We start from the raw sequence: 13177 nt of genomic DNA on the forward strand, positions 1-13177 counted from the left end.
CGATCATTATCTTCAAGCTTTGTCTGCTGGAAAATAACATTCAAAAGTGAAATTTCAAAAGACTGATAAAAAGGCATACATTTATATTATTAACCACTTTATCTTGGAGTTGGAAAAAACTCTCGGCGCATACATATAATATAACTTAAATCAAGTTTAATCAAGTTGGGAAGTCTTAAATATTATTGTTGATTGAGGTTTGATTTATTGTCAGCGCTTTCAGCGGAAGGTCCCTGATCGGCTTTAAATTTGGATCACCTTTAACAACTATATCCTAAGAAAGATTAACAACAAAAAGGGTAAGAGGAGGCAATATAAGATATGTCTGCAAATGCCAAACCACGTCCTAAGCCATGGGAAACCAGTGCTCCATTGGACGGAGGCGTTTCTTCGCCAGATTTGGGGTCGATGACTAGGGTAGCTACCGGAGCTAACGACCACGATGTACCGGACTCTTCGCCAGACGCTCCACCAAGACCAGCCGCTATGAATACTGAGAACTTGAATGATCCTATGTCCTCTTCATACAGAAACGGTCAATATGGTGGGAATTATGGGGCTGGGATATATGGTAACTCGATGATGGGAAATGGACTCTATGGTGGCAATTCGATGTTTGGCGGAGGTTATGGATCTATGCACGGCAGTGGTTACGGATCTATGTATGGTGGTGGAACTTATGGCTCGTTGTATGGTAACGGATACGGCGGTGGATACATGGGAGGAATGAATGGAGCACAAGGATTGGGTGAATCAACGCAGGCTACTTTCCAACTGATTGAAAGTCTGATTGGAGCAGTTGCTGGTTTCGCACAGATGTTAGAGTCTACTTATATGGCTACACACAACTCGTTTTTTAGCATGATCTCCGTGGCCGAGCAATTCTCTTACTTGAAAGAGATCCTGGGATCCTTCTTTGGTATCTTTGCAATGATGAAGTTTCTGAGGAGGGGATTATATTATCTTACAAGAGGTAGAATAGGCACACCGCCCAAATCGATCTCCAATAAGAGCAAGGATGGGAAATCTAAAAATTCTCGTATGCTAGAAGAGTTTGAAAGATTCAAAAACAATGAGAAAGGTGAACCTAAGAAGAAAAGAATATCCTGGAAACCACTGATTTTTCTTCTAGCGGCAGTATTTGGTTTCCCTTACTTATTGAACAAATTCATTGCCAAAGTACAAAGCATGCAAAACATGAGAATAGGTTCTCAGCCAAACCAACAGATAGACCCATCAAAACTAGAATTTGCCAGGGCCCTATACGATTTTACCCCAGAGAACCCTCAAATGGAAGTCACATTAAAGAAAGGCGACCTAATGGCAATTATGAGTAAGCAAGACTCTTTGGGAAGAGACTCTGAGTGGTGGAAAGTACGGACGAAGAGTGGCGACATCGGTTATGTGCCTTTCAATTACATAGAGATCATAAGGAGACAAAAGAAGATCGAACGAGTTCAGGATGAACTAAATGAATTGCAACAGATTTAATGAATAATCATGATTAATGCGAGTCGTAAATGTTTGAATATTTAGTATATATTTTAACCCTAACGTAAGTCATTACTTGGTCTTCTTGTCGACGTAATCCTGGGCATCTTCGATATTTCTAGCAGCACCTTTCTTGACGTCCTTACCGACATTTTCGGCCTTCTTGCCCAAATCCTCAGCCTTGTCCTCTGCACGGCCCATAGTGCTTTGAGCTTTGTCCTTCAATTCAGCCTTGGAACTTCTCGAAAGTTCTTCAGTTTCACCCAATTTCTGGCTGGCTTTTTCCTTCGCTTCTTGAGCAACATCACCGGCCTTATGAGTGGCTTCCTGTGTTTTTTCAATACCTTCTGCAGCTACTTGACCAATTTTTTTGTTCAAAGTGTCCAATTTTTCCTTGACAACTTCAGTAGCACTCTTTTGTGTGAATCTAGTAGTGTGGAATGCGCTGCGTTGAGCAATCACCATAGATGGTCTGTAAAGAACAGTTCTCGAAACGTTTAGGTAAGATCTTGACAACATTTTTATTTTATATTATTTTCTTTTATTGATTGGTTGATGATATATTAATCGAGAAGGAATTGAACTTAAGATAATTGATCAAACCATCTTATTTATACTAATTTATTAGAACATAAGGAGTGGGTTGCTGGTAAAATTTCTTGCCATTACTACTACCCCTTTGCTTCCGCAGCAAATTGACGTTCTTCTTCTTTTGTCGCGACGTCAGTAATTACTGTCATCGCCGCGCCAGTAATATTTATTCAATATCATTCAAACAAATCTTTCCAAAATTTTTAACTATCCCCAGATTTAGTGATAAAATTGCTGTAAAATCGTCAGATTTTTTACGTACATATATGAATGTTATTTAGTGCACTTCGGGCTCGTTAGGGTCGATCTTGAAGATTTTGTCAGGGTTCAAGATTCTTTTTGGATCAATGGCAAGTTTTATCTTGCGCATTAAATCGACCGGCGCATCGCCAAGCTCTTCTAGAAGGAATTTTCTCTTACCGATACCAACACCGTGTTCACCGGTACAGGTACCTTCTGCGTCGATGGCTCTTCTGACCATGTTGTCGACAATTTCTTCACAGATCTTTTTCTCTTGATCGTTGTTGTAAACTATGAAGGCATGGAAGTTACCATCACCAGCGTGGCCGACAATTGCGTTGATCAAAGGAGATTTATTCATTTCCTCCTTGGTCTCTTCGATCACTTGGGCGAAATTTGACAATGGAACTGCAACATCTGTAGTCCAGACGTTGGCGTTTTTGTTTTTAGTTTTACTGGCATCGATGACAGACCACAATGCAACTTTTCTAGCTTCCCAAAGTTCCAATTTTTCGTCGTCTTCAGTAGCAAACTCGAAAGAGGATGCCTTGTGTTTCTCAGCAATACGTTGCAATTCCTTGATGACTTGCTGGGCGATATTATCATTTCTAGCGCCAATCTTGAAGAACATCGTTGGATGCTCTTTCCAGTCGGTTCTGAAAGTAGCCCCCGAGGAGTTGATTAGTTTCATCATTTCGTCATCCAATAATTCCATCGCATTGAGTTGAATACCTTCCTGGGTGATATTGGAAGAACAAGCAGCAGCATCACCGACAGTTGGGAAAGCTGCGACCACAACAGTCTCTAAAACTGGCTTAACATGACATTTCACCGTAGCCTCGGTGACTAGCCCCAAAGTACCTTCGCTACCGATGAACAGTCCGTTCAAATTGTAACCTGCACTCGATTTTCTTGGTCTTCCTTTAGTCTTGACCACAGTACCATCGGGTAAAACAATGGTCAAATTGACGACGTTCTCCTTCATGGTACCATAACGGTATGCATTAGTACCAGAGCACGAGTTAGCGACACAACCACCGATCTGGGCTCCTGGACCTGGATCACACCCGAACAACAATCCATGATCACCCAGGAAATCGTTCAAATCTTCCCATGGCACACCGGCCTGTACTTCAACATCCAAATCCGTCTTGTTCAACTTAACGATATGGTTCATGAATTTCGACACATCGATCATGACGGTAGAGCGACCTCTGGTAGAGATATAGTGACCCTCTAACGAGGTACCACCGGAGTAGGGAACAACAGGAACATTATTATCATAGCAAATCTTCATTAAACGAGAAACTTCCTCCGTAGTAGAAGGAAACAACACAATTCTAGGTCTTTGGTCCGCAGAAGGATGATGAGTGTTGAAATAAGTATCCGAATGATCATCTAAATCGCTCTTTGTCTCGGTGAAATGTTCCTTATCATCCTTAAACACTTTCTTCAGCTCTGAAACCACCTGCTCCAACTTCTTTTCATCCGTGCAATATTCAGCAGGACCTAATTGATTCAATGGCAAAGTTGAACCAATCTCTGGTTCACTAGTAGTTTTCACACCAAGCAATTCTCTAACTTTTGAGTTATATTCCACAGTATCAGCAACAGCGTATCCAACGGCTCCGGCTAAACAATAACCAAACCATCTCTTACTACTTCCGCTTCCTCCGGTGCTACCTTGACTATAAGCTCTCGAGAATCTGAAATTACCAAAACTTCCTCTAGTAACCGTCTTATATCCCAGTAAAAGGGCTTTTTTCGAGATCATAGTACAATCTCTATGCTATAGCGATCTTTCACAAGTGCCATTGAGCTCACTACTCCTCTACTTATTGCTTATATACCTCGGCTATCCGTAGTTTCCCAGTTCTTGATCGACTTCAATACGTCAAATCCAGTGAAATATCGGGTGGGATAGCGTGGGATTGGCAATGTGGAGCTTGTACCAGCGATGAGCAAAGAAGCTCAGCTATTCTATTACTAGTTATATTATTTAGTAGTTGCTCTTACATGAAGTCGTCATCACCAAAATCGTCGAATTCAACTTCTCCCATGTCGAATTGTTGATCTTTCTTGAACGCACCACCGAGATTGGCCTTGGCACCTTTAGCCTTCTTCTTTCCTGCACCTCCTTGTGCGGTACCACCTTTGACACGAGCCAATCTTGCTTGTCTTTCTTCTCTTTCTTTGTCTTTCATAAGAATATTTAATGTTGCGATCGTTTGTCTGATCGATTCGATCGACATTGGCTTGGCAACATCCCTGATTAGATCAATGGCTAGGGAAGAGGCGTAGTTGAGTGAGGATTTCTCATGCATAGAAACGACGGCTGTCGAGACAGCTTTTCTCAAATCCTGGTAGTCCTTCTTGGTTTCTGCTGTTTGGAAAAGCGGATGGTTTTCGATTGGTGTGTCTTTTGTCAGAGCAGTAGCTGCGGCAGCTGCTAGTGCTTCTTGTTCTCGTCTTAGAGCGGCAGCTCTTGGATGCTCTTCTGCGACTCCCAAACCGGCAAACAAATCTGCTGCATTATTCAAGTCTGAGTCTAGTTCTGCCTTCTTGATTAGTTCTTGACGAGTTTTTTCATCCAGAACGTCGATAGCCATCAATTTCTGCTCAGGTTCCACACTCTTTGCCTTGCTCTTCTTACCGCTTGCGGGCTTACTCTTTGGTTTTGGTTCGGATTTTGGTTCCTCAGGTGCATCCCACGATTCCATCACTGGTTCGTCGCCCAGTTCGTCATCCCAGGACGCCAAAAGAACGTTGTCGTCTCCCGTAGCGGCAGACCCACCAATAACATCATCATCCCAAGACATTTTCGCTTATTTGCTAACTGTTTAGCTTGTTTAAAGCCTCCTCAACTCATCGATCTTTCTTCAATTTTTTTTTCAATTTTTATTGAAATTTTTCATTTTGAAAAAAAAAATCAAGGTGTCAGTACCACTGTCACTTGAGATATAAAGCGGATGGCACCCTCTTCACGATATCTCGTACCTTCGACATACTCTTTACGTACCTTTCTATTTCATCCCATTTTTTACACAATACGGGCGACTCTTTTAGATTCCTTTTCTCGCACATAAGCGTAAAGACCACTCAGGGTCCCTCGTAATTTCTTGATCATTGTGTTCGTAGTAACGGAGCTTCATAGCGTGTGATTGAACGTCATCAATGGCTTCCTCCCGCTTGCATGACCTTGGGTGAAAAAGCGTGGCTCGTGTGCTTGCAGTTACTGCGCGACGAGCAGCCTCGAACGGCAATCTTTCGACATCGAGTCATACCGACAGGTCATTCTTCGAATGCTGTAAAGAGTTTGACAAGTATATATACAGTTCAGCCGGTTGCTGGTTTACTATCGGTCTTTGACTTGATCAAAAAGTTGGGCGATGACTACATACAACGTTTCTACAGGTCGTGGGGGGGCTGGTAATATCCAGAAAACAAATGCAAAGGCTTCACCAAGATTGGTACCGCAAGGTTCGCAGACTCCCAGTATATTGCAACCTGTTTTCAGCACTGGGAGAGGTGGTGCTGGGAATATGAGAAGAAATGTTGATGCCAAATTGACGAGGAGGGCACAGGATGTGGAGGACGAAGAGGACGATTTTATTGGTCCACAGGGTGAGGATGATTATATCGAGCCACTTTCAGGAGACAACATTGAGGTTGCTGTTTCCAATGCGTTGAGTAGTCGTAGTCGTGGTGCTAGTAGTCGGGACAATGTTCATAAAGTGCGTTCTAAGGCGAACAGTGCCTTGGATGAGAGACCGGCCATTGTGGTTGGAAGAGGAGGAGCAGGTAATATAATATCACCAGTTGCAAGCCGAAAAGGACAGACTAAGAAGAAGAAGCAAACACAGGAGAAAAAGGGCTTATGGTCTTCTTTGAAAAAACTCTTCTCATGAATCATGGTACAACGCATATGTCATTAACATGCATAAATAAATATATAATAAATAATAAACAGGTTAGTGTTCTAGACGGTGGCAGCTAATTCTTCAAGCAACTTGTAGTCACGCCTTACAATACCACCGCTTCCAGGTAGGTAAGTGTCACCCATCAAGTTCTCGTCGATGGAGGCAGCGCACTTTCTACCCTCTTGGATAGCCCATACTATGAGCGATTGTCCTCTTCTACAGTCACCTGCGGCATAGGTCGATGCACCATCGACACTGTAGGAAGCGTCATTGAGTGTGCCAATCGTTCCACGCTTGGTCTTGTTTACACTTGGATCTTCGAATAGTTCGGGACCAACGAAACCCATAGATAATAGTACAACATCAGCCTCGAAAATCTCTTCGCTGCCAGGAATTTCAACCATTTGCCATACACCACTCTCAGACTTCTTCCACTCCACACGGACAGTCTTGATCGCAGTAACTTCGCCTTCGTCGTTACCGATAAATTCCTTCGATAGAATACAGTACTCTCTTGGGTCCCTACCATAATGCTCCTTGACCTCGGCATGACCATAGTCCACTCTCATGACACGAGGCCATTGTGGCCATGGATTGTCCTTAGCACGCTGCTTTGGTGGTTCTGGGAGCAACTCGAAATTTAGCACAGAAGCGGCACCATGTCTAACAGACGTACCAAGACAGTCATTACCGGTATCACCACCACCAATAACAATAACTTTCTTACCGGCGAGTGATTGGCGGATCGTTTCCATATCCTTCTGCAAGAATGCAGAGGTGTTGTTCTTTAGAAGGGTCATGGCGAAATCGATATTCTTCAATTCACGGCCCTTAATAGGCAAGTCTCTGGGGATGGTAGAACCGATGGCGTACACAACAGCATCGAATTGTGATTTCAACTCCTCAATGGCAACATCCTTACCGATCTCCGTATTAGTGACGAACTGGATACCCTCCGCTGCCAGCAATTGGACACGACGCTCAACAACAGATTTGTCTAACTTCATGTTTGGAATACCGTACATCAACAAACCACCGCAACGGTCTGCTCTTTCGTAAACCGTAACATAGTGACCTGCTTTGTTCAATTGATCGGCACAAGCTAGACCAGCTGGACCGCTACCAATGATTGCCACAGAACGGCCAGTACGTGACTCTGGTGGAGTAGGCTGGACCCATCCCTCCTTGAAGGCATTGTCGATAATCAACCTTTCAATAGACTTGATTCCTACGGGATCCTCAATGATACCCAAAGTACAAGCACCTTCACATGGTGCTGGACACACCCTTCCAGTAAATTCTGGGAAATTGTTGGTTTCGGTCAACTTGTCGTACGCTAACTTCCATTGGTTCTTGAAAACCAAATCATTGAACTTAGGAATGATATTGGAGACGGGACAACCGGTATCTGATTGACAGAAAGGAGTACCACATTCCATACACCTTGCAGTTTGATATTTGGCATCTTTCTTGCCCAAGGTGTTAGCAAACTCTTTCCAATCCTTGGTTCTAGCAGCTGGACTTCTCTTGCTTTCATGACGAACCTTGTATTTCATGAATCCACGGTTCTTCTCCAACTTCTCAACCTTATCAGCATTCTTGCCTAGTTGGTCAGCATTTGGAATAGCGTCTTCCAAATCAACAACCTTGGGTTCGACAGCTGTAGATTTGTATGATATGCTGTTTTCCTTCTTCTTGGCTGACACCATGGCATCAACTTCGCCATTGGTGGCGTCGGCTTTACCATTTGCTGTCCTTTGGAATCTTTTCAAGTATTCACTTGTCGACAACTGCTTCTCCTTGATTTTGTCTGCAGCTTGCTTCAATAAAACCTTTTTGTAATCAGTTGGAATAACCTTAACAAAGTTCTTTAGGTAGTAGTTGAAGTTACCCAAGATCTTGGAGGCTAGCTCGGATTTGGTGTAGTTGTAATGTTCAAGAATCAAGTTCTTGACGTAAGCAATTTCAACAGGGTCGCTTAAGGTCTCCAATTCGACCGTGTCGTGGTTGATTTTGCCAACAAAGTCATCGTAATCAGATGTCAAACAATAGGCGATACCACCTGTAGCACCAGAGAAGGCATTTAGAGATTCCATCTGAGAAAGAACAACTGCTCTACCACCGGTCATGTATTCAAAGGCATTGTTACCCATGATCTTTTCAACAACGATGGTTGCACCGGAGTTACGAACAGCAAAACGTTCACCTGCGTTACCTGAAATGAATGCTGTACCAGATGTTGCACCATAGAAACATGTGTTACCAACGATGACGTTCTCATCACTCTTGAAATTAGAGCCCTTTGGAGGTCTAATGACCAAAGTACCACCTGACAAACCTTTACCAACATAGTCGTTAGCGTCACCGTCCAAGATGAATGTGATACCGCGAGTCAAGAAGGCGCCGAAGGATTGACCAGCTGAACCTTGGATGTTGACCACAACAGTGTCCTGAGGTAAACCATTCTCACCGAATCTTTTTGAAACCCGGTAAGAAAGCGTTGAACCTAGTGCACGATCGGTGTTAATAATCTCTGCATCGATGGTGACTGGTAGACCACGATCCAAGGTAACTTCCGCCTCATCAATCAATTTGTTGTCCAAACGAGTGTGCAACTTATGGTCCTGCTTCTTTCTAAATCTTGTGTCGACACCAGGACGAATAATGTGAGCTGGAGTCAAGATTGGAGAAAGATCAATGTTAATGGACTTGGTGTTCACGTTAGCTCTCTTTCTCAATTTTTCAGAGTGGCCCACCATCTCGTCGATACTACGGAAACCCAACTTAGCCATGATCTTTCTCAAATCCTGAATTAAGTAGTAGAAGAAGTTGATGACATGTTCTGGTTGACCTTCGAACTTACTTCTCAAATATGGATCCTGTGTGGCGATACCCACAGCACACGAATTCAAGTGACATCTCCTCAGCATCACACAACCCATGGCGATCAATGGAATAGTGGCTAGCGTAAAGGATTCAGCACCTAGCAAGACGGCAACGGCAATATCGAAACCAGTTCTCAATTGACCGTCAGTTTGAACAACAACGTTACGTCTCAAGTCGTTCAAGACCAAAGTTTGATGGGTTTCAGCTAGACCCAACTCCCATGGCAAACCAGCGTTCTTGATACTAGTCCATCTAGCAGCACCAGTACCACCATCATGACCAGAAACTAAAATATGATCAGCTTTGGCCTTGGCGACACCTGAAGCGACGATACCGACACCGACTTCAGATACCAATTTGACAGAGATGCCTGCTCTTGGGTTGGAACATTTCAAGTCGTAAATCAGTTGTTTCAAATCTTCGATGGAGTAAATGTCGTGATGTGGAGGTGGAGAGATCAAACCCACGTATGGAGTCGAGTGTCTGGTCTTGGCGATGTCCTTGGAGACCTTGTGAGCTGGCAATTCACCACCCTCACCTGGCTTAGCACCTTGAGCAATCTTAATCTGAATTTCGTCAGCATCAGATAGGTAGTATGAAGTAACACCAAATCTGGCGGAGGCGACTTGCTTGATGGCGGATCTCATTGTGTCACCGTTTTCATGAACGATAGAACGTTCTGCGTCTTCACCACCTTCACCACAATTGGATTTGGCACCTAGTCTATTCATGGCAATAGCCAAAGTTGAATGTGCTTCCATGGAGATGGAACCATAGGACATGGCACCTGTAGCAAACCTTCTGGCAATTTCGGTCCAAGGTTCGACTTGTTCCAATGGGATGGCCGTAGAGCTTTCGTAATCCAATTCGAGCAAACCTCTTAGTGTACAGTCTCTGATAGCCTCCATTTCCTTCCTCACATACATTTCCCAAGCATTTTCATTCTTGTTCCTTACGGAATCCTGCAAAGAAGCAATAGCGGTTGGATCGTTGACGTGCTTATAACCACCATCTCTCCAGTGGTAATCACCAGACTCAGGTAAGGCAACAGATTTGTTGACTATTGACCTTGAGGGATAACCACGTTCGTGCAATGAGAAAGCATCCTGGGCCAAATACTCAAAAGTGACACCCTTGATTCTGGAGGCGGTACCTGCGAAACATACGTCGATCACAGAGTTATCGACACCCAATGCTTCAAAGATTTGAGCACCTTTGTAAGAGGCCAAAGTGGAGATACCCATCTTGGACATAACCTTTAGGATACCACCGTCAATTGCGTGCTTGTAGTTTTCCAATAACGTGAAATCATCGACACGGACGTCATCATCGTCGTTGTTACGAATTAAACCTTCGTGGTTCATTCTAACAAGGGTTTCCATGGCGAGGTATGGGAAAATACCATCACAACCGTATCCCAGAAGAACACAAAAGTGGTGAACTTCCTTGGCTTCACTGGTCTCCAAGATGATAGCCACTTGAGAACGTTGCTTGTTCCTGATCAAGTGGTGGTGGATGGCACCGACAGCGACCAAAGATGAGATTGAAATTCTTTGAGGTCCCAAATTTCTATCCGAGAGAATCAAAATCTTCTTACCTTGTTCGATTGAGTCACTTGCCAGCTGAGTAATATGTTCGATAGTGGCCGTGTAACCGAGCAGTCCGTCGGTTTTAGGGAAAGTTATGTCAATGTTTGCGATAGACCACGATGGATGAACTCTTTCGATGTTTTGCAAAGCGTGGAATTCATTCCAATGCAAGATCGGAGATTTCAATAGAAGTCTGTCACACTGCGAGGGATGCATCTCCAAGAGATTACCTTGGGGACCAACGTAACACTCTAGAGACATAACGTTGGCTTCACGGATGGGATCGATAGGAGGATTCGTAACCTGAGCAAACAATTGTTTGAAGTAGTCGTAAACCAGTACGGGGTCCTCGTTCAAGCATGCCAAAGGAGCGTCATTACCCATAGAACCTAGTGCTTCTTTACCAGTCAAAGCCATTGGAGTTAACAGCAATGAAACTTGCTCAAAAGTGTAACCATTAGCAAGCAGCCTTGGATCAGTTTGCACTTTTACGTTAGAAACATCTGTGATAAACTGAGCTGGAATCAATTTTTTGTTCTTTATTAGCAAATCGTCCAGTTTAATGACCTTGGAGAGCCACGACTTGAAATCCTTACGCTTAGCAAACTCGCACTTCAACTTCTTTGTGTCTACGATCTCACCTTTATCTGTGTCGACAAGAAACAAGTCACCTGGCTTCAGCTTACCCTTTTGCAAGACGATAGAGTTATCGATATGAATGACACCGACTTCTGAAGCACAGATCACACGGTCATCAGATGTAACGTAGTAACGACAAGGTCTAAGACCGTTTCTGTCAAGCATGGCACCACAGTAACGACCGTCGGTGAAAGTCAGTAGTGCAGGACCATCCCATGGCTCCATTAGACAAGCTGCCCAATCGAACCATGCCTTTAAATTGGAGTCCATGTCTTTGTGATAAGCCTCAGGAACCATCATCATAATGGCTTCAGGAAGCGAAAGCGTACCATTAATGGTCAACAACTCAAGAACGTTATCCAAAGCCGCAGAATCGGACCCACCTTCTTCAATAATAGGGTAAAGTAAATCCAATTGCTCCTTGAAAGTCTCTGAAGATAGCACACCTTCACGGGCACGCATCCAGTTCTTGTTTCCTCTCAATGTGTTAATTTCACCATTATGCGCTAGCCATCTCAAAGGTTGAGCTCTGTCCCAAGATGGAAAAGTGTTAGTGGAGAACCGCGAATGCACTAGAGCCATATGGGACTCAAAATGAGCATTGTTAAGATCGTAATAGTAAGAATAGACCTGAGCTGGGGTCAGCTGACCCTTGTAGACGATGGTACGGTTACTGAGCGAACAAGCGTAAAACCAGTTTTCGATACCAATACGCTCAGTAACTTGCTTCCTGAGAATATACAACTTTGTCTGAAACACACGCTCATTAAATTCGCCGCTCTTTAGTACCACCATGGGTTGCCAGATAGCTGGTTCCCTAGATAGTGCTACTTCACCCAATATAGTCGAGTCACGTGGAACATTTCTCCAACCCAATACCTTTAAGTCCAACGAGTCTGCCATTTCTTCAAACACATCCTTGGCCTGTTGCAGTTGTTCTAGTTCCTGATCTCTTTTGAAAAATACGTTTCCAACGGCGTATTCACCGCTCGAGGGCACTTCAACTCCCAAATCAAGCATAAACTCACGCTTCATGAACTCATGTGGGATCCCAACCAGAATACCAGCACCATCACCGTTTCCTCCAGAGGAAACAGCACCTCTATGGGTCATATTACAGAGCAGAAATCTCGCATCTGCGACTATCTTGTGCGAGGGAGTACCTCTAATGTTAGCTACAAAACCAACACCACATGCATCCTTCTCGTAATCTGGTTCATACAACCCACAACGACCTGGCATTGTATTAGCCCATGACTTATTAGTGGTGGATCCACTTGCGGCAGCTTGCTGCCGCAGTGGAGTTCCACCCTCGTAGGCCTCCTCCAATGGGTCGAACCTATCCGACTTTAGCATCATGGTTCTCATAAAACCGAGAAATTCTTACGCTAGACTGGAATCGGTGGTTTCTTTATAGTCGAGAGTGGCAGTAGTTGCAGCCGTGAACGCTATCCGGCCCTGATGCGGCCAATCAGACGAAGGTCGCGCTTTACCGGACAGATTCGGGCGAAAATTGCGAGATAAGAGCTGAATGGCGCTACCATCAAGGTCGACATGCCATCAGATTGTCGAGTCGTGGTGTTACGTTAGACGATTCTACTGGTTACATACTGGCTACATTGGGGGTTGCGTGACTCAAGCGTAAATGGTCTTATAGTTGGAGAAAATTTGTTCAATGTAATTGTCGTTTAGTCTTTAATCGGATGTACAAAAAAAAATCGTAAATTTATCGTACAGCAATTGTGCAAATTTTATTTAGGTTTCGATCTTCGATGATCGTGATGGTTTATGCCGATTCGACCATCATGGTTCTCCGGTATA

General features: G+C 43.9%; 6 protein-coding genes across 6 annotated transcripts; 2 read left to right on the forward strand and 4 right to left on the reverse strand.

Moving 5' to 3' along the window:
• Window positions 1-321: 321 nt before the first annotated feature.
• PEX13 (peroxin PEX13) lies at window positions 322-1491 on the forward strand (the record flags this gene model as incomplete). Its single annotated transcript, XM_003680234.1, has 1 exon — window positions 322-1491. The coding sequence occupies one exon, from the start codon at window positions 322-324 to the stop codon at window positions 1489-1491; it is 1170 nt and encodes a 389-aa protein (XP_003680282.1).
• Window positions 1492-1563: 72 nt separating this feature from the next.
• On the reverse strand, window positions 1564-2010 carry TDEL0C01830 (uncharacterized protein; the record flags this gene model as incomplete). Its single annotated transcript, XM_003680235.1, has 1 exon — window positions 1564-2010. One exon carries the CDS (start codon window positions 2008-2010, stop codon window positions 1564-1566), a length of 447 nt encoding a protein of 148 aa, XP_003680283.1.
• A 349-nt stretch (window positions 2011-2359) lies between these two features.
• DLD1 (D-lactate dehydrogenase) lies at window positions 2360-4096 on the reverse strand (the record flags this gene model as incomplete). The annotated part of the gene is made up of 1 exon (XM_003680236.1): window positions 2360-4096. One exon carries the CDS (start codon window positions 4094-4096, stop codon window positions 2360-2362), a length of 1737 nt encoding a protein of 578 aa, XP_003680284.1.
• Window positions 4097-4334: 238 nt separating this feature from the next.
• On the reverse strand, window positions 4335-5141 carry HCR1 (translation initiation factor eIF3 core subunit j; the record flags this gene model as incomplete). The annotated part of the gene is made up of 1 exon (XM_003680237.1): window positions 4335-5141. The coding sequence occupies one exon, from the start codon at window positions 5139-5141 to the stop codon at window positions 4335-4337; it is 807 nt and encodes a 268-aa protein (XP_003680285.1).
• Window positions 5142-5711: 570 nt separating this feature from the next.
• PAR32 (Par32p) lies at window positions 5712-6230 on the forward strand (the record flags this gene model as incomplete). The annotated part of the gene is made up of 1 exon (XM_003680238.1): window positions 5712-6230. The coding sequence occupies one exon, from the start codon at window positions 5712-5714 to the stop codon at window positions 6228-6230; it is 519 nt and encodes a 172-aa protein (XP_003680286.1).
• A 71-nt stretch (window positions 6231-6301) lies between these two features.
• Window positions 6302-12724, reverse strand: GLT1 (glutamate synthase (NADH); the record flags this gene model as incomplete). The annotated part of the gene is made up of 1 exon (XM_003680239.1): window positions 6302-12724. One exon carries the CDS (start codon window positions 12722-12724, stop codon window positions 6302-6304), a length of 6423 nt encoding a protein of 2140 aa, XP_003680287.1.
• Between the last annotated feature and the right edge of the window lie 453 nt (window positions 12725-13177).

Source organism: Torulaspora delbrueckii, chromosome 3 (genome assembly GCF_000243375.1).
Source record: "Torulaspora delbrueckii CBS 1146 chromosome 3, complete genome".
Classification (NCBI taxonomy): domain Eukaryota; kingdom Fungi; phylum Ascomycota; class Saccharomycetes; order Saccharomycetales; family Saccharomycetaceae; genus Torulaspora; species Torulaspora delbrueckii.